The sequence below is a fragment of the Lipotes vexillifer genome, unplaced genomic scaffold, assembly GCF_000442215.2.
Source record: "Lipotes vexillifer unplaced genomic scaffold, Lipotes_vexillifer_v1.1 scaffold223, whole genome shotgun sequence".
Lineage (NCBI taxonomy): Eukaryota > Metazoa > Chordata > Mammalia > Artiodactyla > Lipotidae > Lipotes > Lipotes vexillifer.
The window spans coordinates 322,015-349,265 of NW_006788663.1; the positions used below are offsets into that span (position 1 = coordinate 322,015).

At 36.9% G+C, this 27,251-nt stretch overlaps 1 protein-coding gene across 6 annotated transcripts in view; it reads left to right on the forward strand.

Annotated features, from left to right (window-relative positions):
* Positions 1–27,251, forward strand: part of EMSY (EMSY transcriptional repressor, BRCA2 interacting) — an 80,137-nt gene that overhangs the window by 48,231 nt on the left and 4,655 nt on the right. For 3 of the 6 annotated variants that reach the window (XM_007461705.1, XM_007461702.1, XM_007461704.1), the window contains 8 exons: positions 4,962–5,098; positions 7,562–7,735; positions 9,670–9,868; positions 17,828–17,992; positions 19,718–19,873; positions 20,907–20,948; positions 23,600–23,751; positions 25,726–26,289. In XM_007461705.1, the coding sequence (XP_007461767.1) occupies positions 4,962–5,098; positions 7,562–7,735; positions 9,670–9,868; positions 17,828–17,992; positions 19,718–19,873; positions 20,907–20,948; positions 23,600–23,751; positions 25,726–26,289 (1,589 nt within the window). Of the gene's footprint in view, positions 1–4,961; positions 5,099–7,561; positions 7,736–9,669; positions 9,869–17,827; positions 17,993–19,717; positions 19,874–20,906; positions 20,949–23,551; positions 23,752–25,725; positions 26,290–27,251 lie in introns of all 6 variants that reach the window. The other 3 variants (XM_007461707.1, XM_007461703.1, XM_007461706.1) reach the window with 2 other exon arrangements.

Sequence of the window (27,251 nt, forward strand, 5' to 3'; positions counted from 1 at the left end):
TGAAACCAGTAGTGAAAGAATCATCATACTCCAGCTTTTAAGAGGATATTTTAAATAACACAGTTAAAACTCAAATTATAATTTATTACCTGACAATATCTTTAAATAGTATAGAGCACCTACTTAAACATTTTTCAAAAAGTAATCATGTTTTTTATTAGTGTATAGCTTTTTATGACCATAAGGGTTTTTCTTTACTTACATATGAATTCTTAATACCATATAGTTTGAAGGAATGTCTACATGTCATGAAGCCTCTGTTTTCAAACCTTATTTATGATTTAGCTGTTTTGTATGAGGTTAGAGCAATACAGGCAAGCACATTGCCCTAGAAGCAAAGAGGCGGTGAGATATATACCCTACACGTGTATACATTTCATCCACCTTTGTTTTTAAATATGAAGTAACTCATGGTTAGTCACTATTTCAAGTATATGGGTGTACAGAGGAAGAGTTCTTAAACTCTTTCAGCACTATAGGATGTACTGGGCTCACAGCTGAAATAGCTTTATTCATTGCATGGAGCTCATTTGGCCTCAACCTTTGCTTCACTATTTGACACTTTAATTCTAAAGAACTTCTCTCATTTCTGACTGCTTTAAACTGATCCTTATGTTACATATCAGTATTCTTTATAAAGATAGTTTTCTTATTTTATAATACTCTTCTTGCTCCATGATACTGGGATTATCAGTTAGTTTATTAGTAGTTTTCAATCCCTGTCTTTTCACAGTAAACTGATAAGCCTGGTTGGATGAATTTAGATAGTTTTCTGCCTTCATCCATGATCAGATGCTGGATACTAGAGTCCATGCCCCCACCACCCCACAACCAAAAAGAAATGCTTTTCTTAAAATATACTCAAACACCTGGCTGTAAGCATAGAAGTCTTTAAAAAAATGATATTTTCTCCTTTATTGTGGGGAATTTGGAAAATACAGAAAGGTATAGAAAGAAAATTAAAAACCTGTAATTTTTGCCTAGAGAAATATGTTAAAATTTAAGTGTATATATTTCTGTTTATTCCTTTTTCTATTTAGATTTTTGTATAAATGTTTTTGTGTATATATGTATATTTTTAAAATTAAATTTAGATCTAATACAATCAGTTTTAATCTTTTTTCATATAATAATATCATTTTCCCACCCCATTAAATGTATTTTGACACCCCACCCCCACCCCAGATTAATTACTATACAGTGTTCTCTCATACGATGCACCATGATTTAACTGTTTATTCATTGTTGAATGTTTTAGGTTACTTAACAATTTTTTTGTCATAAATAATCCTGTGACAAACATCATTATACATAAATTATTATGTGAAGTTCTTATTTTCTTTGTATAATATCTTGGAAGGCAAGTTCATGCTTTCAAAGTGCTTTCCAGAAAGGTCAAGTTTTTATTAGAATAAGCAATTAAGTGGAAGGCATGACTATTTTTGCAGTTATTTAATTCATGTCTTATGGAATCAAATATTTACTTATATGTGTATATAGAGAGAGAACTATTAGATATGTAAGTCTATTGGAGAGCTTTGTTGAAGGTTGGTTGAAAAATCATGCCTATTTTATGCAGAAGATGGGTTCCTTCAGAGATAAACTCATTATCTTGACTCTAAGGACATTATGAGAACCTTTGACAATGGCAGGACTTGATTTTGATTCCCTTGATCTTTAGTACAATGTCCAGGCAAGGCTTGCGTCTGTATACTTGTCCATTTGTTCATTCGTTTGCTCGTTCTTTGAGCAAAGTAACACATAAAACATTATCCGAAAAACCAAGATTGTCAGAGTGATTTAAGAATCTGTGAATAGTAAAATCTGGGCCAATAAATTTGTGTTCTTTAAGCCTACCTACCATAATGCTCAAACTTTTACAGGCATCTTATTTTTGAATAGGAATCTCTGGAATGCGTCAGTATCATGGCCCATGATCCAAATGTGATTCACATTTACTTGCACCCATTGTATCTTGACTCCTTATAAGTAAAGACTATGTATAGGTGAGTTCTCTAATACACTATGAACTAGATATGTGGTCGGATGCTGTGATACACCGTGATGTACATGAGGTGCATTCTCTGCCCTAAAGAATGCTAAACAGGTGAAATTGTATAGTCTCTTGTAACATGAGAACTATACACTGAATACTGTGAAATCATAGAGGAAGACTTTATTTATTTGTTTATTTATTTTTGGCTGTGTTGGGTCTTTGTTGCTGCGTGTGGGCTTTCTCTAGTTGGGGTGAGCAGGGGCTACTCTTCGTTGCGGTACGCAGGCTTCTCATTGCAGTGGCTCCTCTTGTTGTGGAGCGCGGGCTCTAGGCATGTGGGCTTCAGTAGTTGTGGCACATGGGCTCAGTAGTTGTGGCTTATGGGGTCTAGAGCACAGGCTCAGTAGTTGTGGTACACGAGCTCAGGTGCTCCGCATCACGTAGGATCCTCCTGGACCAGGGATTGAACCCATGTCCCCTGCATTGGTAGGCTAATTCTTAACCACTGCGCCACCAGGGAAGTCCGAGGAAGACATTTTTTTAAATGAGTAATACTTCTTTCTTCAATATAATGTAGATGTCACCTGAGATATAGAAACATGCTATTGAAATTTTAAACTTTTATAATTTGATAATTCTAGTCATAAATTGTATTCTTAATTTATTCATAATTGTAATATAATGCTGTACTTGCTTTTCCTTATGCTATGCCTTTTTCTTCTATTTTCTAACATTGCCCCCACCTCCCATTTTGTTAAGCTGGTGAACTTGGTTTGCAACTGTCTTATAAATTGACACACCCGTAATGGAAAGGATTTGACGTTTTCATAGTTATAAATATAATTCATTTGTTAAGCAAGTTTTGTCAAAAAAGTGATCCTTGTACTTTGGTATGGAGTTAAATCTTGGTTTACATTTCCTTGAGATAGTTCTTAATGCTTACTTTCTAAGAACACTTTTATTAACCAATTATTTGGTGAGGGAGCATTGTCAGAGGAGGCATCATAATCACATATGAGGGACTGGAGTTAATTAAGAGTTAAAGTTGATGTAAGTGGATAAGAGGCAGCTTGGTTTTTGTGGCTCTTAACAGTTCACTATTCAGAGACTGCAGGTAAAGGGAAAAACATTTGTGAAACTGGCCCACGGATAAAAGTGCTTTTTTATGTTACCTGAGCATGTTACCTTGGACTGATGAGGCATTAGATGATGGCAAGTGTATTATAAAGATATTGTAACAAGATGGCCAAAAACTGACATATAACTAGAATATTCTTATTCTTGTGCAATCTTATTTCTAAAACTAGTAAGGAATGCTAAGGTTTCCCAGTAGAAAAGATTAAATTTTAACTTTTATTCTTGAGTATATTAATCAGTTGTGTTTTTAATGTGTACCCATTCTGTGCTTAGTCATTTGATAAATGATATGCAAGCCTATAGCAGAAAAATATGACTTACCTGTTTTCATAGGCAGAGAAAATTATAGGTGCAGAAGTAGCACTGGGATTGGTGTGCTCAAGGACCATTGTGGAAACCAGCACATTGAAGGAGAGGTATATATTGGATAATCCTGAAAATTAAGGTCTGATGGAACCTGGAGGGCTAAGCAGAGGAGTTTGGTCTTTGTGTGGTAGGTAATAGGAAGCCATAGTAAAAGGAGTTACTTGTTAAACTAGAGTTTATGGTGTGTATTTTGGAGTAGGAACAAATAAGATCTAATTGGTGGATTTAAGGCCAGATTATAAAGGATTCTGAAACCTAAGACAAGAAGTTGGAACTATATACAATGGGGATTTTCACATGTTGTTGGTTCTTGATATGGTGAAATGAGTTTTTTTGTTTTTTTGTTTTTTTAGGATGTTTGCTATGGCAGGATGCATCAGAGTTATTTGAATTATAGAGAAACTTGAAATAGGGAGAAAATATGGGAAGCCAAAAGAGATTTGGGCCTGTCTATTGAGCTGGCATTGATAACATTTTGAAAGAAGACCTATGTTGGTGACAAATTTAGTTCATTCACATACTCGTTGAACGATTACTTGAGTAATTGCTGTACAGTGTGTGCTAAGCACTGAGGACTCAGTGGCGTGAAAAGATAGTGTGGAGCCAAGGGGCTTTCATTTTGTTAGAGGGTACAGGGAGTGAAGACAAGGCAAGAAGCAAAGATTGACACCAGGATTTCCAACTTGAACAATTAGAAGAATATAGGGTATAAATTTGATAGGTAGATAGATTTCATAGGTGGAAGAGAAGCAGTTTGTGGAAGGATGCGGGGGAGAGGGTAAGATAATAATATGTTTGGATCAGTAGATATAGATCTACTACATAGATATTAATGATGGAAAATATAAGTTTATATATATAAGTATATAAATTAGGGTTTCATCCTCAGACTTTTCAGAGTGTTGCAGGTGATGAGTATACGTTTCATCTGACTTGGTCTGTGACTGTGTTTATTTTGTGTTTTTCTTGTCACATAAAAATAAATGACATTTCATCAATTTTCTCTATAGTCTAGTGTTACATGAGAATTTTGATACATATTTACCTCTTTTTTATGTTATTTTTTGAAGAGTTTTCCTATCACACTAGTCACATAGGTAATACCATTGAGTTTGGGAGAAATGTTTGTCATGGAATAGAGCTTCTAATTTGTTTCAGTTAACTAGTCAGGAGAGGAATATTGTTGGGGAAGCAGTTAGTGATATTTTTAGATTCTGAGTTTGGTGTGTAGGCCCTCAGATTCCAAAAAGATGAATGCTGGAAGAGTCAATTCTTAATATTCTGTCATTCTAGGACAACTTGTAATTTATTATTCCAGGCCTTCATTTTCATCCTCATGACAGCCTTCACGTCATCTAGGGATGACATCAACTCCATGTATTAATTGTATACAACGTAAACAGAAGTAACCAAATATCACTAGTCCTTAACTCGGGCCTCCTTTTCTCCCCCCTTCTCTAAGGAACGACTACCAAAATCACTACAATCCCAATGACTTCCAAGCCCAATGTGATTGTTGTGCAAAAGACTACAGGAAAAGGAACCACCATTCAAGGCCTCCCGGGCAAAAACGTTGTCACAACATTGCTAAATGCTGGAGTAAGTAAGAGCTTGAACTGCAGACTCAGCAATCCACTAAGGATTTTAAAGACCAGCTATACAAATATTTGTCTAAGGACTTCAGAACCCACAATGGCCAGAATGGCTTGATTTACCCCTGCTGTGATGTAATAACTGTTAAAAAACACCACCTACTGATGCCATTTTTTATAGTAATTTCTAAAACATGTTGTTCATAGCTAAGTTGCTTATGACCATGATTTAGATGCTTAGCTTGGTCCAGATGGAAGATTCCACTGGGTTAACTACAGAGGGACTTCTGTCAGAGGACAGTTTATTCCTGCTTTTGGCCAATAGATACCAGTCTAGTATTTCACCTAGGCTAGGCAAAGAGAAATATTTGGGACTAAGACTAAATTAATGACAGTGATTTGTTACTTTCATTTTTACTTCTTTGAGCTAGTGAAAAAAAATCAAATAAATAACAGATTCATTTATAGTTCTGAAGGCAGGTGTTAAGAGGTTAAGAGATTTGGAGTTAGCCAAACCTAGGCGTTGTCTCCGAGTATCATAATTGTTTGACTTTGGCTAACTTATTCGACTTCTCTCATCCTTAATTTCCTCATTTGTACGTTGGGGATGATGATCTCTACCAGTGAATTTGTTGAGTAACTAACTGGTAGCTGTTGAAAGTGCTTAGAACAGTGCCTGGCACATAGGAAGTCCTCAGTAATTTTTTTTTCTTACTGTTATTACTCTTTGTACTTAACTGTCTAGGTTTGGTAGTGTCCCTACTTTGCTAGAAAAAAAAATGCTATACTTCATTGTAGTTGATCTCTAGTAGCTTCCTAGGCATCACAGTCTTTACAATGTTGGTAGGGGTCTAGTATTAGATTTTTTCATCATGTGGGAAAACATAGATTGTTCCTAGCCTTAGTTCACATAGTAAGCCAAAAGTAAAGCCAGGATTAGAATTCAGATTTTCAGAATGCTTTATCTTTTGGTTTGTAATTTCATGGAACTTGATATTAAAAGAGGGGAGTGCCATGTACTCTAGGTCCTATGGTCACATAGATCTAATAGTTTGTGTGAGTACTAGCTGCTATATACATCTAATAGCAACAGTTTGACACAGGAAATGATAGTCAAACAAGCAGATCAGAGTATAAGACCATCAGCTTAACCACATATGTACATGTACCTGTACTCATAACTTGCTTACCTGTGTATGCATAAACACACACAGACACACCAGAAGAGCTTTTTCAGAAAATAGCCTGCTAGTTGGTTTTGATTAGTTTTGAATGGTCTTTAATTATACTTGGACAGGGCCCATTGAGCTACTTAATAGAAGGGCATGCCCACTTGCAAACTAGCAGCTCTTGGCAAATGAACTAGAGCTCTTTCCAGAGATGCTGCTGTGAAGGGTTTACATGTATTAAAATAAGTAATCACATGATTGGCAGACACTCCCATGTTTCCCTTAGATAACTGCGGCAGACATTTAAACATGTGAATTTTGTAATCATTTAGCTCTAAATTCACAGAGTGATTACCTTTTTGCCAGCTCACCTGGGTGCTTTGTTTTTACTGGCTGCTAAGTTTAGATGGCCACACATTTAGGTGATAATGACTAAAAAGAAAAACTGATAAGGTGAAAAAATTTCAGATCCTTTGCTTTTTATGGATTTTAATTTTTTTAATTTTAATAGTTTAGTAAAATGATTGTATTTGAATTTAATTTAGTTAAGCTCAAGTATTGACTCCATAACTGACCAGAAAATGGTACTTAAGAATAAAGCAGATGAAAATGGTGAAAAGTTAATGGGCTTAAACTATCTAGTTAATAGACTAAAGTGATATTAGTAACATGCTGATGTGGGAAAAGTCCTAAGTTTTTTCTTTGTATTTTCCCATGTAACCTCAGAAAGAATGTTAATATCTCTGCTGATTTCATCTTTTGCCCATACTGTTTCACAGAGGCCTTCTGCTATATATCATTATAATTTCATGTTTGGGGAACTGAGGCAGTTTATTTTGTATGTGAACATTTAGCTATTGGTAAAATGCACAGTAGTTTTTTTATTACACATACATTCATTTCAGATAAACTGTCAATAAAGATGAATGTTGGGGGGATAAGACCTATAGTCCCAACACTTAGAGATAACCATTGTTAGCATTTTAGTATATATTCTTCTATAATTTTTGACTCTATTTTATATACATATTCTGTGAATGAGACAGTATAATAAGTATTCTTACATAAGGTGATTTTTTAAATTCACTCACCAAGAAGTATTTAATGCCTTCATAGGACAGAAGGTTGGTCAGAGGACTTCTGAGATCGTTTCAACTAGGTCTAAGATTTTTGATCACCTGGAAACATTGTACTTTGTTGCAGAGTTTACAGCCCTTTGCCCATCATCCTGGTAAAACCTTTCTGTGATTTTCAGTGAAAAAATGCATATAAATCTCCTATATTTACTGACTTCAATTTAGGGAGAAAAGACTATTCAGACGGTACCAACAGGAGCAAAGCCAGCTATTATCACTGCTACAAGACCCATCACCAAAATGATTGTAACTCAGCCAAAAGGAATAGGTTCCACAGTTCAACCAGCAGCTAAAATCATCCCAACAAAAATTGTTTATGGGCAGCAAGGGAAAACACAGGTATGCTAAGATATGGTGATTTTTCTTGACTCTGGTATATTTCAAATTCCTAGAAAAGATCAGTAATATTTAAAGAATCAGATTATTAAAAGTTATGATTGAATGTGTATAATCATCTGTTTACAAAATAGTACTTTTCAGTACTTCAAAAAATATACATCTTAAATATTTGTGTCATGTCATGAGCAAAGCTTAGAGAACAGAATCCCCTTGGAGGACTTCCCTGGTGGCTCGGTGGATAAGAATCCGCCTGCCAATGCAGAGGACTCAGGTTTGATCCCTGGTCTGGGAAGATCCCACAGGCCACGGAGCAACTAAGCCCGTGCGCCACAACTACTGAGCCTGTGCTCTAGAGCCCGTGAGCCACAATTACTGAAGCCGGTGCCCCACAATAAGAGAAGCCGTTGCAAGGAGAAGCCCACGCACCGTAACGAGAGTGGCCTCCGCTCGCCACAACTAGAGAAAGCCTGTGCGCAGCAACGAAGACGCAACACAGCCAAAAATATAAATAAAATTAAATCTTTGAAAAAAAAAATCCCCTTGGAATAAAATTTGCTGAAGGTATATATTGTTTTTTGAGAAGAAGATGGTTGAGGGATGATGGTTATTCATAATCTCTCAAAAGTATTTTTTATAAGCTTATATGGCCTTTGAAAGCACTTTGGATATTATAAAATTTGATTTACTTGAAACCTAAATAATGGAGAAGCTGAAGATCTGTTCATTTTTCAACAAGTAAATGATAAGGGAGCTTTTCTGGAGATTTGTCTGGGAAATTGAGGCTCAGGATTTAATCCTGTGTTGCTGGGCTACTGATTATTTTGCAGGTACTTTACTTTTCTGAGAATATCAAAGGAATCAATGTCAGCTTTGGTTGAGAAATGCTATCCTAGAATTTTTGTAAAAGCTACTAATTTACCTATAAACTAATAATTTGCCTTTAGAATCAGTTCCCTCAGTATTATAGCCAAATAGTTTACATATCTAAACAATAAGTTTTGTGATTTTCTAATAAGTTCAAATTGCCTTTAAATTTCAACTGTAGCAGTTTCATTTGCTCTGTCATCTAAGTCATAACCCATGTTTTCATTCTTGAATTTTTGGAAATGGTAACTTAAAGAGTCTGAAAAGGTTTAGAAACTTATATATGGGAGAAATAAAAAATAATTGTGGTGAAATAATATTTTTATTCCATGTACCCAATTGAACTCCCAGAGTCCAGATTTTGAGGTGGAATGGTTCACTGTGAAACTTTTCTCCCATTTCACTTGTTGTAGTGTCTGTGGTTTTGACCTTTGCCAAGAGTTGATCTATCACATGTTCCTTATCGATTCTAATAGTTGTCTAAATTAGTGTTCCTCTGGGGATTTCTTCAAAGATGACTTAGGTCCTTAGCAATTTTACTTTGCGCAGTTGTGTTAATTAGGCATTTCATTTGGTTGCTAAAGAAAAGAAACCTGAAGAACAGTGGCTTAAACAAATTAGGGTTTTATTTTTATTATGTTGATAAATATTCAGAGGAAGGAAATCCTGGACTGTTATTGTGACTCAAAAATTCCCCTGGGAATCTAGGCTCCTTGTGTCTTTCTGTTCTGCCATCCTTAGTTTGTGACTACCATTCTACTGTGTAGCCTACAGACTGTAAAATGACTCCTGAAGTCATTACAGGCAAGAAAAAACAGGGTCAAAGGCTCTTGTTAGAATCATAGCTGTTGTAATGTAGCATGTACTGCTTGAAATTTTGTATGTGGCCTGCTATAATTTGTTCATAGATTGAATTAGTCTTTGATGAACAGTGCTGTGCCCAAAGTATAATAAATGTACAGAGTACCGTTTTCTGTGTCAGGAAAATATTTGTTTCATCATGACCTAGAAGTTAAGCATTTTTTAAATGCTCTAAATTTATACTGGTTGTATTTTTGCTTGTGTTCTAGGTTCTTATTAAACCTAAACCAGTGACGTTTCAAGCTACAGTTGTTAGTGAACAAACAAGGCAGCTGGTCACGGAAACATTACAGCAAGCATCCAGGGTGGCAGAGGCTGGTAATTCATCTATTCAGGAGGGAAAAGAAGAACCACAGAGTTATACAGATAGTAGTTCCTCTTCTACAGAGTCCTCCCAAAGTTCCCAAGGTAAGATCCATTTTACTTCTGATTTATGTAATTACTGCTGACATAGTGCCCTAGTTCTAAAATAGTTGAATCTAGGGATCTCAAACAAACATGTATGCTTTGACTTGTTAGTTCTTTTGATTTTATTGTCTTTTGTTTGATATGTAATCAGTGAGCTGAAGTTTTGTTTTTGGTCAGGCTTATTACCATTCTTTCCTGCTTGACATATGTTCATCAAGTAATTGGTAAATTTTAGATGATAATTTTGGCAGGTAGGTATTATCAAACTGGATAGAGCTGTGATTCCTTCTGTTTGCTTTGAGTAAGTAGGAGAAGTATGCAAGAAAGTGAATATACCTTTTGAAATGGTTGTTGCTGAATCTTGAGAAAGGATCAAGGTGGTCAGAGGTGGGGCCATAAGTGGGCTGTAAGTGGGTAATCATACATTGCAGTTTGCATGGGACAAGTCTTAATTTATTTCTGTTCTAGAATAATTATTAATAGCATTCGCTTTCACTCTCAAAAGTGTTCCAGTTTAGATGATAATTATATGGTTGTCCTAATTATAAGGAAGGTGCTATGAAGCCAGACTCCATAATAGGGAAAATCATTATCCTTAGTGCTATTTTAATTATGTTGTTCTAGGAAGTCACTTGAAATAGACTCATGATCATAAGCTTTGAGACTTTCTACAAATCTAGTACCCATGTCTGTCAGTTACCTTAACCACCCACATTGTCAGGTAGTATATTTATACCTGTACTTAGAAGCTCTGATATATCCAAACAAAACTGCTTATCTTCTCTTGATCATTCCTCACTCACTCCATTTCCTCTCCTCACCTCTCCATTATTGTCTCTGGAATGCTTTCTTGGCACCTTCACTTTTCTAATACAGCTTCTTCATATTGTGAAGGAATTATTATTTTAACTCTTCAGTGGAATCTTCCTAGATTAGTCTTACTAATGGTTCAAATTGCTGATTATTCCATTAATTTAATTTGACATTTATTTATTAGTTTATATTATGTATTAAACTTCATGAGAAAGCTTCATGAAGGAGGTAGCATTTGAAATGGTCTTTGAAAACTCATCAATTAAAAATTAAAATGTTGATTTTAACAAACAATATGGTACTCATTTTAGAAAATGGATAATTTTCTTCTGCATATTATCAATAATAGTAATATTTTCTGAATCAATTTGCTAAGATTTAATTTATTATTCTGTATTGATTATGAATCAGTTTATGTCTAGTTATAGTAAGATGATGCTTATTCTCTATTTCTTTTAGACTTACTGATTTGGTATGTATAGATTCCATTCTTAGTTTAACTCATCAGATGTTTTTTTTCCTCCTTTATTTTTAAGTCTGTAGTTATTTGAATAATACCAGCCTTTTTTTTCCCTTGAGAAATATTTTCATAGTGGGCCAGTAAAATGTTTAGGTTATGAATTGGTGCTGAAATGGGGACCTGAACAGTGGATGTCTGTGAATACATAATCTCAGGTTATCTTTTGAAATTGCTAGTTTTTTCCCAAGAGAGCTATAAGCCAATCATTACTTCCCTAACATGCTATTTCATTAGTGAGCCTTCAATTTTCATTCTAAGAAAGGGACAAAAATTTGGCTATTTTTGGAACTGATTGAGTGTAAAGTTTTCTGCTCTTTGATCTGTTATTATACATGGCCTCATTTATTTTTGTTGTTTATCTTTCATTGCATATTCCTTCTTTTTAAAATATTCTGTAATACAGAAAAAATTCACCATTCAAAGTAGGTATATGTAATATAGTTGCCTGTAAAGCCAGTTTTTATAATCTGCATTTACTCCTCTCACCATATCCTTGTATAGTTCCTTAGTACATTCTCACAAAGACAAGGGACTGGGAATATATATATGCTATGATTTAAGAGAAAGGGATCAAGGGCTTTTTTGGGGTTTTGGGGGGTTTTTTTGGCCACACCTCAGGGCATGTGGGATCTTAGCTCCTCGACAAGGGATCAAACCCATGCACCCTGCAGTGGAAATGCAGAATCTTAACCACTGGACGCCAGGGAAAGGGATAAAGGTTTTTTGGTTTTTTTTTTTGCTGTATGCAGGCCTCTCACTGTTGTGGCCTCTCCCGTTGCGGAGCACAGGCTCCGGACGCTCAGGCTCAGCGGCCATGGCTCACGGGCCCAGCTGCTCTGCGGCATGTGGGATCTTCCCGGACCGGGGCACGAACCCGTGTCCTCTGCATCAGCAGGCGGACTCTCAACCACTGCGCCACCTGGGAAGCCCAGGGATAAAGGTTTTGATCAGTTTAAGACTCATGTTTGGTTTTCAAGGTATAAGAGGGTAGTACTTATGGGGAATAGAAGCACTATATAAGAGTCCATTCTTTCTTTATATCGCTTTTGTAGTTTTTAGTGCACCTCTTTTTAGTAACTTTTAATGTAATTTCAAACTTGCAAAAAGTTGCAAGAAGATTAAAAAGAACTCCTGTGGGCTTCCCTGGTGGCGCAGTGGTTGAGAGTCCGCCTGCCGATGCAGGGGACACGGGTTCGTGCCCCGGTTTTTATATTTTGCCCTATTTGCTTTGTTGTTGATTCTCTTTCTGTCCTCCATGTGTCTATAATTTTTAAATTTTTTAACCATTTGAGAGCAAGTTGTAGATATTATGTCCTTTACCTCTAAATACTTAATTTGTAGGTTTATATTTCTTAAGGGTTAGTCTGTTCATAACTAAAATACGGTTATCAAAATCAAGACATATGAAGTTCCAGTTCTGTAATCCACAGTCCATTCAAATGTCATCAGCTGTCCAATCATCTTCTTTGTAGTTTTACCACCACCCGCCCCCCCACTAGTCCACAATCCAAATTAGGATCATGCATTACATTTAGTTGCATTTAATTGTCATGGCTCTTTTTTTCCCTTAAATTTGGATAATCCTCCAGCCTTTCTTTGTGTTTCTTGATCTTAACATTTTTGAAGGAAGTAATCAGTTACTTTGTAGAACAGTCTTCAATTTGGTATTGTCTGATGTTTCTTTATCATTTGATTCAGCAGGAATTCCACAGATGTGATATATCCTTAGCTTTGTCTTATCAGGAGGCACTGATGTCAGTTTGTCCCAATATTGATGTTAATGTCGATCTCTTGGTTAATTAAAATGACATCTTCCCGTTTTTTTTGCATTATGAAGTTACCATATTTCCCTCTGAGATTAATGGTAATTTATGGGAGATGCTTTGAGACTATATAAATATCATATTCCTCATAAAACATTTATCTACTAGTTTAAGCATCCATTGATAATTTTCTGAAGCCCATTATTTGTTAGATAGTTGGCATTCTACTGTAATAATGAATCAACTTTGCTTGACTTCATATCCTTTTTCTGGTGACTTCCTTTACACAAGTCTTAGAATAAGGATGTCTTTTATGCCAAGGAATTTCTTGATTCTACTTGTGGTTTCGAAACTTTCCCCACCATTCCCCACCTGCAAGGAGGAGCAATTTAGGCCTTATACCTTCTTTCTTTCTTTTTTTTTTTTAATACCTTATTTCTGAACTATCTCCTCACAGTCTAGAATAGAGACATTCATCTTCACCTTGTTGTGGCACTTTCCTTGATCACCCTAGGAGGGTTCATCACTCCTTCTATATACTACGCTTCCAAAGTTGCTTTGTACTACCAGCTATTTTATCATTGATCATTTTATTTTGTACTTTTTTTTTTTGCTTAATATAATTATTTTCCTTTCCACTAGGCTACTAGCTTCTCAAAGGCAAGGATCATATTCATCTCTATATATTCAATAATTAGCGAAGAGGTTAGCTAGCTCTAAGTAGACACCCAGTAAAAGTCCCTGAATGAACAAACATCAGAACAGCAACCATAATAACTGTGGTACGGAGTTAAACTTCACCCTTAATAAACTAACTTCTGTTGCCTGAGTCCAAAACATTTTTTCTTTTTTGGCGTTTCCCCAACCTAGTGGGTGGGCCTTTTAAGCTGTATACCCCTGAAGTATTTTTACATACTGATAGCTAGATGACCAACCCTAATAGTTCAAGGTCATACTTGCCTAGATCACTTACTGAAGATTGGACCGTATGCCTTCCACAGTTCCTGAGCTTTCCTTCCTATTTGGATCTTCTTATTTTCCCTTTCTCACTTGGGAATAAGGTTATTGGGCTTATTGGGTTATAGATTTTTTTTAAAAAAAGAAAGAAAAAATGTTAAAAGTTTTCTTTATTTATATTCTCTTTATTTCCAAAAGGTTTTAAGGCAGATTAGCTAGAATATAAGATTATGTGAAGTAAAATGGAAGAGAAAAAGGAGACAAAACCAAGGGTAAGGATTTAAGATGGAACATGGCATGAGGCAAATATCAAAATGCATCCTGTAAAGACATTGCTTTAAGTAGGCCACAACTTGGTTTCTAGGATGGTTTTTCCAGAACCTTCAAGATCTTGGTAGGTCATGGTGAGGGTGAGGAATAAATCGAGGTTAAGCAAAACATACTTATTGCAGAACTTTTCAGAGCCATTATATGCTAATATATGTTGTGAAAGATGAAGGATATAATGTAAAATGCCCCCAACTTTTTTGACCATGGAACCCTTCTTTTGCAGAACATCTTTTTAAAAAAAATTTATTTATTTACTTTTGGCTGTGTTGGGTCTTCGTTGCTGCTCACGGGCTTTCTCTAGTTGGGATGAGTGGGAGCTACTCTTCATTGTGGTGCGCACGCTTCTCGTCGTAGTGGCTTTTCTTGTTGCGGAGTACGGGCTGTAGGCATGCGGGCTCAGTAGTTGTGGCTTGTGGGCTCTAGAGCACAGGGTCAGTAGTTGTGGCGCAGGGGCTTAGTTGCTCTGCGGCATGTGGGATCTTCCCGGACCAGGACTCGAACCCGTGTCCCCTGCATCTGCAGGCAGATTCTTAACCACTGTGCCACCAGGGAAGTCCCTTTTGCAGAACATCTTGAGGAATTAATGTTCTCTGGAACATGTGGGGCAAAGCTGTATAAGCAGTTAAATACTCTGAAGACCTTGGGCTTTATGACAGTACTTAGGAGGGAAGGTACCTATTACATCATGGAAGGGATATAGACATCTTGGGTTTAGTTAAAAGAGATGCTTTAGATGCATAAGGCATCTGGGAATCATTTTATATGAAGAATGGTAGGTGGAGAAAGGACATTTATCATGGAGAAGAGAAGATGAAAATTGGGTGGGGTTGTGGGGGACACGGAACTGTTGTCAGTTATCTTGAGGACTGTGACATGGAAGAGGGAAAAGAATTGGTCTTTGGTAGGTACATGGACAGAGCTAGAACCATTGAGTAGCAATCAGAAGACCTGTTTCCACTTTATAGAAGAAAATTTTCTAATTGTCCTAACAGTGCAAAGATGGAAAGAAACTGTCTTAGGAAACAGTGAGTTCTGTGGTGTGGGATTCCTAGGTTGTTAGGAATATTTTGAAGATTTTAGCATAGGATTGATGATAGTGTTACTTGATGATAGTTGATATCATCATCTATCAATGATCATACTATCATTGATGATAGTATACTTTTAGATTGTCTTTTCTAGCTGAGAGAGCTTATGATTCTTTGCAAATGTGATATAGGCTTTTTATTGTAAAGACATAGGAGACATTCTTCCATAGAGATGCCTGAATCTGCCTTTGAATATAGCAATAGTGTTTATCTCTAGTACCTAACATGTAGTAGATGCCCAATAAATATTTGTCAAATGACCTGTGGGGAAAGATATCTGAGGGTCAGTAGGCCATCATCCTCAAGAGACATAGGAAAGTCTAGATGGATGCACACTGCATAATCAAATGGAACTGTTAGATCAGGCTCCTGGTGTCTCAGTCATTGCACTCTGACCCCAGCATCAGACTTGGTAGGCAGTAGATTTATCTAGTCTAAGCATAAGCCAGAAGTAGAGAGGAAAATCACTCAAGGAATGTTTTTCACATTTAGGTTCACACCCTCATTCTGTGTCACAGCATTTGGGGTTGCTGCATTGGTGCTTTGTATGGTCAGCTACACTTTCTGAGTATGGGCAGAAAGAGAAAGACCAATCTCCCCAGTCCCTATGGGATGATGTTATGTGGGGTGATGTCTCTGACAGGTGGTCCCATGTGGAAATTTGTTCTCCTTTTCCAGTCTTATTCTATCTTATCTCTCTACCGGTGCAGTTTTTGCTTTCTTCTGGGTATTCAGTGTGTGTATTTTACAGAGTTGGGTTGCAAAGTCATTCTTTGCCTATAGGTCCTCTCACCTAGCCAGGGGTACTTATAGCATCATGAGAAATTCTTAAAATTGAGAACTTAGTTTATATAAAACTAATGATTCCCTAATATAATCAGTTCTCTTAAGTTTAAATTCTATATATCAACTTAGAATGAGTAAAGAAAAACTGTTATATGCCTCATGTGGCATTTGATATTACTACGGGATATTGTCCTTCAATCATCTAGATTTGTTTTGAAAGTTTAATGGAAATTATACATCCCTGGTGTGGCATATATTCTACCTAGTGTTTAGAGGCTAGGGTGGGGAGCGGAAATAGAATTTGTTAATGGTAAATAAAAATTCCAGATATTTTGTATATTGATTTTGTTTTCTTTGGGGAGACAGTTTTTTTGTTTTTGTTTTTTTAAGAGTCATTCCCCCCCATTTCACCTTTTTTGGACAACTTTGTGGTTTTCAAAAATACAAAGTTCATAGAAGGTTGAACTTAAGTTGTTTATTCTTGGTTTTAGGGCTGCATGAATTCTTTTCTGTGATGCTTTCACTGACCATTCCAATTCACAGTAGTCTTTTTCTTTCTATATAGTTGCCCTATTTGCCCTAATCATTTGACTTTATCCCAAAATACAAAGCTATATGTATATCTTTATTTTATGTCTCCTCCATTATAATCTAAACTTGGGAGTAAGAGTCATGCTTTTATAGCCTATATAATTTCCTGTGTGGTATCTTGGACCAAGGAGTTTAGGAACTTAACAGTAGTCTAATACAACCTACTTATTCTGTAGATGGAAAACTCAATAAATAATTTGTTGTTTGATTTGATGTGTATTTAGTATTTACATGCATACTTATATAGCATGAATATAATACGCCTTGAGTTAGGGCTATAATTTATTTGGAAACTGACAGAAAGGCTTAGAACTTTTCAGCCCACAACCAGAACAACAACAAAATAAAACACTTCTATTGTCCTTCATAGTTTATAAAGCTCTTTTATGTACGTCATTTCATTATATCCTTAGAAATCCTGTGAGGTAGAGAGGTAATTTTAGTGTTGCCATTTTAGAAATAATCATACTAAGACCCAGAGAATTAACTTGCTGATAATTGGTAGAGCTAGGACTGTAACATAAGCCTTTGAACTCCAAATGTTATACGTGTCATATCATGCTACTTCTAGATCATTTATCCATTCTTGTTGTCATGGACAGGATTTCCTTTCAGTAACTCAGCCATCCAATAAGTGTTCACTGAATGCTCAGGTTATAATACAGAACACATCTTTAGGTGCACTGGGGAAAACAAGACTCATACACCGTTTTGTTCTTACTGTACACAAACATGCACCCACCCACACAAACGCACACCTATTTATTATAGCAATTATAACATTGAATTGTAATTTGTCTCTTTACATGTCTGTCTCTCCAACCAGATTGTGTGCTTCTTGAGCATCCTTTGATTTTTCTGTGAGCTCCTTTATAACCTCAGTGCCAAATGTTGACTCAGGCACATAGGTGCCTAGTCTGTTGAGTCAGTGACTGAATGAATAAGTGAATACAGACATGAAAGACATTATGCCCTCTGGGGGCTTACAGTCTTCTTGGGGAGATAAAGCATGAAGTTTATAGTAAAACAAAGATTAAAAAAAAAACAAATTGTTTTTTTTTAAGAGAAACTTTGTTTATAGGGTTTTTTTTTTTTAACTAATATAAAACAGATTCCCAGCCTGTAGTTCATGTAATTGCTTCCCGGCGTCAGGATTGGTCAGAACATGAGATTGCAATGGAGACTAGCCCCACCATAATTTATCAGGATGTATCCAGTGAATCACAATCAGCTACTTCAACAATCAAAGCTCTGTTAGAACTCCAGCAGACAACAGGTATGAATTCACATGCTCAATTGAATGAAGCATGTTTTCTCTAGAGATGGGTTGTGCTAAAATACTACTACTGTTATATTTTCTTTGTTATTATTTGAGCACATTTCCCCCCTCTGGACTTGTCTATAATCATTGGTGCAGTCTGTTTACTTGTCAGTTCATTAAGATGTTCACAGGAGTACTGAAGGATAGACAGACTATAGTCAGTAGAAAGAAGAAAAAAATGGCAGAGCTCTTTCTTCTCTGTCTCCTGCTTAAAATGGACAATCCTGTTGCCTTTTGTCACCAGAAAGGAGTAGGTCTATCAATTCTAAGCACGGAGATAAATGCAGTACAGTTGCCAGTTCTATTCAAGAATAGTAGGAGGCAGATTGGAGGGCCCCTGCCATCCTCCTTGATATTGATGGGGCAGTTTTATGGTCCTAAAACGCCATTAATGGCCTTGCTAGCATTCTAATTTGTTTTTTTATCTTCATACTTCTTTGTGTAATTTAACGACTTGAGCTTCCATGCAAAGCTATTCTTATTTAACAAGATCCAATCAGTATTTCTAGTTACTAAATATCTTTGATAAACTCTAGGCAAAACTGTGTTAGTTATACTGACTTTTTTATTATAGTAGGTCAAATATTGTCAGAGTATTTAAGGGACCTTAGCGATGATCTCATCCAACCCTTTCATTATGGATAAACAAACCGAGACGTAGAGAGGTTACTCAACTGGTTAGTGGCAGAGTGAGAGTCCATGTCTTTTGATTCCTGGTTCAATGTCCTCTCTATTTGTGGGGTGACTTTTGTATTCCTTTGGTTTTGTTTTGCTTTCTTTGTTTAAATGATTATCTTGATTTTGTTACATTATATGCTTGGTGAGAATAATCTGAATGATCATTCAGTGTACTTAATTACTGGTTACTATTTGTTTGTAACATCCACTCTACACTACCCAAAGAATACTAGCTTTTATTGTAAGTCTTTGGTTTATCTTTCTATTGGTGTTATTTTTGGCTTTAGGCATTTCCTCAGCTCCTTATCTTTTACATACTCAGCTATTTCCATTAAAGCCTTATACAGGGTGGAAATCAAATGATTTTGTAGAAAAAGTGATAATATAGAAAGTTATTCTATCCATGGAAACCATTCTTGACTCCAGACCATTCCATTGACATTTTTGCAGGAACAGAGAGGCCATATTTTCCTGACACTGAAAATTTTTATTCTTTAAGAGTCACTAAAAATATTGTAACATTTCTTTGGAGATTATCTTGAATTTTTAATAGATCAGATTAAACTGGTCACTATTCACTGTGTTGTGCTCTTTTGGGCAGGTGTGCCCTAGAGCAAATCATGCTGTGTACTGCTTACTCACCCTTTGTTTTCAGGTTGGTGAACTCCACAATACCAGGTACTGCCTTGAAGAAGCATAAAGGAAATGTTCTAAGGGGAGTATGTACAGGGGAAACAGATGCAATTGTTTGGCCTAGTGATAATAGGGGGGGATTTTAGTCTGATTGCATATGAGTTCTTGCTAGGCTGCTGGGTATGGTTGCATAAGTTGTGCACTCTACAGCCATACATAGCAGTCTGCTTTTTTGTTTTCAATTCACTGACTCCTTAGTCACTGCCCATGTGGCACCCCAGAGGTCTTGTTCATTATTCCCGAGGACAACTCTGGTTTTATTACTTGTTTGTAATAAAAGTTAATTTTTCCCCTGACTTTTTTATACAGTAAAGGAAAAATTGGAATCTAAACCAAGACAACCCACTATTGACTTGAGTCAAATGGCAGTGCCTATTCAGATGACCCAGGAAAAGAGACATTCTCCTGAGAGTCCATCAATTGCTGTGGTAGAGTCCGAACTAGTTGCTGAATACATCACTACTGGTAGGTGTCCTCTTAAAAAGCAGTATTAAGGTAGGAGAGCTACATTTCTGGATTTCATGAGATGGTTGTTTTGGGGAGAATATATTTTTTATTTTTCTAGATCTCTTCCAGTTTTCTCTGAGAGCAAATTCACATTGTCCTTGGGATTTACCCTGTCTTTAATGACTAGGGGGAAAAAATCAATAGGTTGTTAGAAAGTTTGCTAGTAATATGAAACTGCAAGTTGGCCATAAATAACATCTGTGAACATAAGGCAATAGTTGCAGTGAGAGGATAGAATATCTTTTATATAAGAATAAATATTCATATGCGTCTGGAATTTTTAGTTTTGGGGAAGGGGAGGTGGGTCAAGGGAGAAAGAAGGTATAAAAGCCTCTTTCTTTTTTTAAATGTAAAGAAAATGTAAAGAAAAAAATGGAAAATTTTTAAATCCCTGTAAATACTTAGGAGTTCTGGTGGAAAGCACATTAGGTATTTGTTTAAAATGTGGTCTGGCAGCAAAACACTAATGAGGTTTTTGGATGGCATATGTAGAGAAGTGGAGCAGGAAGGATACTAGATTCTTTCATATTCTGGTGAGACCACACCTGGAATACTGCTTTCTGTTTCGGACACTTCATTACCTTGAGATTTGAAATCGTTCAGAGAGTAGTAATGTGAATAATTAGGGGTTAGGAGAGTTAGTTTATGAGGCAGTATGTAAAGAACACCTGTCTTACATTTTCTTTAGCAGTGATTAAAAAAGAACGTAAAGTTACAAATATTTGAAGGATGTAAATAACAAAGTGGAAAAGGAATTCTTTGGCATCATTTTAGGAGATATTGTTAAGATTAATGGGTTAAAATTGCCTAAAGGGAAAATCCAATTAAAAATTATGGAAAGCCATCTAGTATCTTTCTTTAGAGCTATTTAGCAAAAAGCAGAGCATAGTGTGTTGGGCAAATCAATAATAACCTCTGGGGATAGACTAGATTATCAAACAGTAAATAGATGAAAAGACCTATGATTTCTTCCCTTACTTATCCTTTTCAGAACGCACTGATGAGGGGACAGAGGTTGCTTTTCCCCTTCTAGGTAAGTGGTGTGCATCCATTTGTAGTATAACCTAAGGTAAAATATGATTGTTTGAGGGGGAACCACTTAAATGGATGCGCTCTACTCTGATCTGGTAGAGGAAAGGTAAGCTCTACTCAGTGAAAGGGAGAGAGACTTTCCTTTTGCAGAATACTAGGATTCTTTCTCAGAAATGAGCAGTTTGACATTGGAAAAATGAGTTGTTTAAAGAAATAAGTGACTGTTTTATGGTGTTTACATGGCCCAGTTAAGGTCACTTCAGCTGTTTTCCAAATATGCACTCTGTGACCTCCCTTCCATAATCTCCTCCCATCATATCCTCAGCCTCACTGAGTTTTTTCTTTGACTTCAAAGCCAGCTTCCTGGCCGTGGCCTCTTGTATTATCCTGCAGTGGATATTATTTTTCTCTAACTTTTCTGCACTCTGGGGAATTACTATGAAGAGATTTATAGTATCTTGAATGAGGATTATTTTTAAATGGTTTTAGCTGATCATCTATTAAATCCATTTCATTTCTTAATAAATTTAATGTAACAATTATGAAGATTAGTGTGGGCAACAGAAATCTGCCATATAATCTGATAATTTCATCAGAAATTATATTTATGTACTATTTATTTTTCAAATGTCATTCATTTCTGATGATGCTTACATCAGTAAAAAATTCATTAATTTGCTTGCTTAATTTTAATATTATTAGTATGATTTGTTTTTTCTCTTTTTCAGTTATATTATAAATGATTCAATACTTATTTTAATATAAATCTTTTTTCAGTTTGGTTGAACACATATGAAAGATTTTATTAACACATATAATTTAAAATGTACATATAAAGCATATTGTGAAATACAGTAAGATACTGTAGTACATTTATAAAAGAATACTGCTGCTGTTACCTATAACCTCATATCACATGTAGGCATACGTATAGCAACAATAGAAAAACTGCATTTGTGAATTTAGATAGAATATGTTATAAAAATAAAGCTTGTTTATATTTCACTGGCTAGTTTTAAAGTTCTGTACTATAACACATAAATGGCACTTTTACACTGATTTTTGTAGTGTTCATCTTACCCTTGGGCACCCCACTATGACTTTTTTAAGTATGGAACCACTACTACTTGAAATTATAGATCAAGATATATGAGAATTAGAACCACGGATTATTGAGAGAGTTTTGATATTCTCAAAATCCTTAGCTAATTTTACAGATTTGTTTTAATCTGTTCCTGATTCAAAAAGTTGGTTTCCTAGTGACCATAAGCATTTTTAAAGGTCTGTAGAATAAGAAGTGATAATTGTTTATACTGTTTAAAAAGTTGAAATTGAGAAGACTTCCCTGGTGGCACAGTGGTTGAGAATCCGCCTGCCAATGCAGGGGACACGGGTTCGAGCCCTGGACCAGGAAGATCCCACGTCGTGGAACAACTAAGCCCGTGTGCCAGAACTACTGAGCCCGCACGCCACAACTACTGAAGCCTGAGCGCCTAGAGCCCATGCTGTGTAACTAGAGAAGCCATTGCAGTGAGAAGCCTACACACTTCAACAGAGTAGCCCCCGCTCGCCACACCTAGAGAAAGCCTGCACACAGCAACCAAGACCCAACGCAGCCAAAAATAAATACATTTAAAAAAGAAAAAAAAAGTTGAAATTGAGGCTGATTAAAAATGGTAGTTTGACATCAACGTAGATGTATAGTTTTACATCTATATATAAATGTAAATATAAATGTATAGTTTACTCCATGGGACCTTGTAGCAAGAGACTAAGAGGTGGGGTTGTTTCCTAAACTATACTCTCACTCATTTGTGTCAGATGAGCTAAATTTGAATAGATGAAAGAAAGAACACTGACTTTTCTGTTATTTTGTTAACTTTATATTTTAGTACTTAAGAATTTAAGGACTATTTTCAATTCATTACTTCATTTGGTCCTTTTCTAAAAAATAAGTTTTTATCCCAATAAAAAAACAAAAATAAAACAAAATAAAACCTCTAAATTTTAGAGGTTAATAACATAGAGTTTAAGTGACCTCTTCAAATTCACATAGCTGGTTGGTGGCAGAGCGGGACAGAATCCAGTTGTGACTCTTGGTCCAGTTCTCTTTCTGCAGTATCACCTTGACCTCTTACATCTTTAGGATATGAGACAGTGTCACTTTATATATAAAGGAGTGAATGCTTCTGGTTTTTGTATTGCATCTGGAAGGGGGACCAAGAGATTAAAGAACTTGTACTGTCTCACTGTCCTTAAGGATATTAGTCTGGGATTTGATTGTTGTTTTGTTACCTTAATGGGGTAAAGGTCACTGGAGAAAGAGTACAACTCACAAGAGGATATAACTTTAAGGGATTTGTTCCTCCTTTGTGATAATTGTTTTCACAGTGCTTCCACATACATTTCTCATCTCATCCTTCTAATAGCTCTGTTATTCCCGTTTTACACATGAGGACACAGAGTCTCAGAGAAGCTAAGTGACTTTTTCAGAGTCACACAGCTCATAAGTGGGCAGACTCTGGTCTTCTGCCTCCTAGTACCACACTTTCTCTCTGTGATGCAATCTCACAGACGTTTGTTTCAAATGACTACTGGTTACAGGTGCTGTGGTGATTTCTGGAGAAATATCATCACCTTCTCTATTTTCAGTCAGCCATCGCTCCCAGCCCCAACAGCCCTCCCAGCCTCAGCGGACCCTCCTCCAACACGTGGCTCAGTCACAGACCGCAACACAGACTTCGGTGGTGGTGAAGTCCATCCCAGCATCTTCCCCTGGAGCAATCACCCACATCATGCAGCAGGTTGTATCTCTTCTTTTTCCTCCTACCTTCTGTAACTGCCTCCTTCCTGAAATAAGGTTTTGTTTCATCTCCTTTTATAAGAGGGGAAATAACTGAGTTGAGGAGTGTTTGTATATAGTTCTTTCATCTGTGAGGAGTAAGGGAAATGAACTGAGAGTCTTAACACTAGAAAGTAATTAAGAAATAGTATTCTTGGATCTTCTGTGAACTCTTAACATTTCAAAAGGGTGAGGCTATCTAGATGAATCTATGACATCAGAATTGGTCACTGTTTCTATGTATTTTATTGTTATGGAAGGATTTATCACTGAGGTAAGATTTTCAGATGAAACATAATTTGGCTTGTTTAGCTGTTTGTTGCTATTGCTGGGTTTTTCATTTGTTTTACTCTTTGCTTTTATAATGAATCCTTATGGAAACATTAAGTAGGTAAATAAATATTTGACTTCTTTCATTTTTTAACATATTTATTGAATATTTTACTTCTTTTACTCTATGTGATTAATTGAGGAAGAGACTCACAGGAAGGAGAATGAATTAGTATGAAACAGAAAATCTGGTACCAAGGGTAATGGGGAAAAGGAAAAAATATATTGATGACATTGATTTTGTGCCAGATACTGTGCTTTGAGCTTTAAATACTTTAACTTGTTTAATTCTTGCTATGATCCTGCAAGGTGGGTGAATTATCTCTCTTACAAATGAGGAAACTCATGCTCATAGAAATTAAATAACCTATTCTGGGTGGCAGAGCCAGGATTTAAACCCAAAGCATCCTGCCTCTATTATAAAGTTATATCATAAATATCAGATTTAAGCATGACTTATTATTAGTAGCCACATAAATTATCATTACTCAGCTGGTAGAGGTTGACCCTAATTACAGGCAAACTACCGGAAAGGCAGTGAAGAAATTGTTGAATTAAAAACCTATATGCGTAAGGTCATTATGAGAGAGGGGAGGGTTTCAGTTGAATCTCAAAGTTTTAAAGTTTAGAGTAGCTGTGTAGCCTTTGACAAGGCAGTGGGAAGGATGGGGTTGGGGTGGATCTTCTGTCACTGAGGGAAGCCAGATGGCCAGAGGTTTTGCTGGGTGTCCGCTCTCAGCCTGGAGTCCGGCCCTCGTCTGGCTGTCCTGACATTGACCTTTCTCAAGACACCCAGAGAGGTTGGACAGCTGGCCCTAACCATGTCACTCAAGATCGCTGCCTCCTCCCAACACTATTATAACTGACACCAGGCCATCTCCCTTTCTACTGACAAGAACACTCTTGTCCCCTCCCCGGTCTCCTTCCCTCCTGGGAGCCAGGTCTCTGGGGAGCCATTGCCTGGTGGGCCTAGAACCCAAGCAAAGAGCGAGGAGGGCTGGGGCAGTGGGCAGTTCATGCAGACCCTGGTGTGAAGCCTGACGATCCGTCTCCACTCGGAGCCAAGAGGCCCTCTGTGGGGACTGGGATGGGCACGACCTTCAGATAACGCCTAGCTTCTGGACCGTGCTGGATGGATGGGCGCACGGCCAAAGTGGGCTTCTCTGAACCTTGGCTTTTCTCTGGATGCCTCACTCCTGGGTTGCTGCGTTCTTCCTTTGGACAGGTGAAGAGGTCTGATGACCAGGCTGGAGAGCTGTGTCCTGAGCCAGGGAGCCTTTTCTTTTTCGGTGTCGTGCTGTGCTTGCAGGGCATCCTTATTTCTCTTACCTATAAGTTCTGGGCCCTCTAGGACTTTGCTTATTGCAGTGAGTTGGCCAGTTTTTGCAGTACTTAATGTTGAAGAACTAAGAGTTGAAATTATAAGAGTCTCAATCTAAGGCCCCCTTTAGCTTTAGAAACCTTGAGGTTTTTTGGTCTTTTTAGGTTCTCCCTTCTGAAATTTTTTTGAATGATTCTTGTAATCAAGTCTTTTCCAATTTGAGGAAAATGTAGCAATATAGGTGTTTTTCTTATTTCATTCTTACTTTGTGCCTTTTTTACTTAGGCATTAAGCAGTCACACTGCTTTTACCAAACACAGCGAGGAACTTGGAACTGAGGAGGGCGAGGTTGAAGAGATGGACACTTTAGACCCTCAGACAGGTCTGTTTTATCGATCTGCCCTGACTCAGTCACAGTCAGCTAAACAACAGAAACTTAGCCAGCCACAGCTGGAACAGACTCAGCTGCAAGTGAAAACTCTGCAGTGCTTCCAGACTAAACAGAAGCAGACCATCCACCTTCAGGCAGACCAGCTCCAGCACAAACTCCCGCAAATGCCCCAGCTTTCCATCAGGCATCAAAAACTCACCCCTCTCCAGCAAGAACAAGCACAGCCCAAGCCAGATGTACAGCACACACAGCATCCCATGATGGCCAAAGACAGGCAGCTTCCTACCTTAATGGCACAGCCCCCACAAACTGTAGTACAGGTGCTTGCAGTGAAAACCACGCAGCAGCTCCCCAAACTTCAGCAGGCTCCGAACCAACCAAAAATCTACGTGCAGCCCCAAACCCCCCAGAGCCAAATGCCGCTCCCAGCCTCGTCAGAGAAACAGCCGGCAAGCCAGGTAACGGAATATTGATAGCATGCAAAGTTAAACTTCTCTGTTCACGGAAAAAATGAGAACATCACGGCCCTATCGTGATTAGCAGTGCATTCTCCTGGCAAGAGGAAACTCAAAAGCCTCATTACACTGGTATTACTTTACCCCATCAGAAGGTTGACATTAGGGAAGAAATGCACGCGTTAATATAGGAAGAAAAAAAAGCATAGCGCTCAGAACTTGATTTTCCAGGCAGTTTTTAATGAAGTAACTTCAGCATTGATCAACAGTGCCTAGAAGCAATATCCCTAAATTATTTTTATTTTTTAGGTATAAAATATTTATTTCCATGCCTGTAAACTCTATTTCTGTGGCAATAATGCTAAGTAAAATATAGTCTTTTAAGGAGCTTCATTGACCATCTTCCTTTGTAGTTTTACATCATCACGATTTGGTTAATAAATTTATCTTCTAGATTTATCTTCTAGATTTTGGAGGAATTATCTGTGAATATTGAGAAAAAAATTATATTATGGAAAATCAGTGGCTTTGAAGTGATGTATGTGTGTATTATAAATACATATATATAGAATATGTTTGTATAAATGTATTTTGAAGCAGAAGATTGAAAAAAAACCCTACTTTTTATTTTAAAAAGCTGAAGATTATATGAAATAATTTGAGATCAGTTGAAGGTATACTGTGTGGGGATGTAAATCCCAAAGGAAAACAAGGCTGCTGTGACTTTTTTTTCCTTTACTGTTATGAACCTTGGCTGGCTGAACAAAGGTTCTTTTGACCCCTCCTCTTTTACTAGGTTTCTGACAAGTAATCGGATACTTTCCCATCAGCCCTCTTTAAAACACCGAGCTTCAAAATATCTTCCTAGTATACCGCACGAATGTTTCTTTTGCCATATTGTCTGGGGTGTTTGATAGGTTTTCTCAAAGATATGTAGCTGTAACACACACAACCCCAATTTGTTT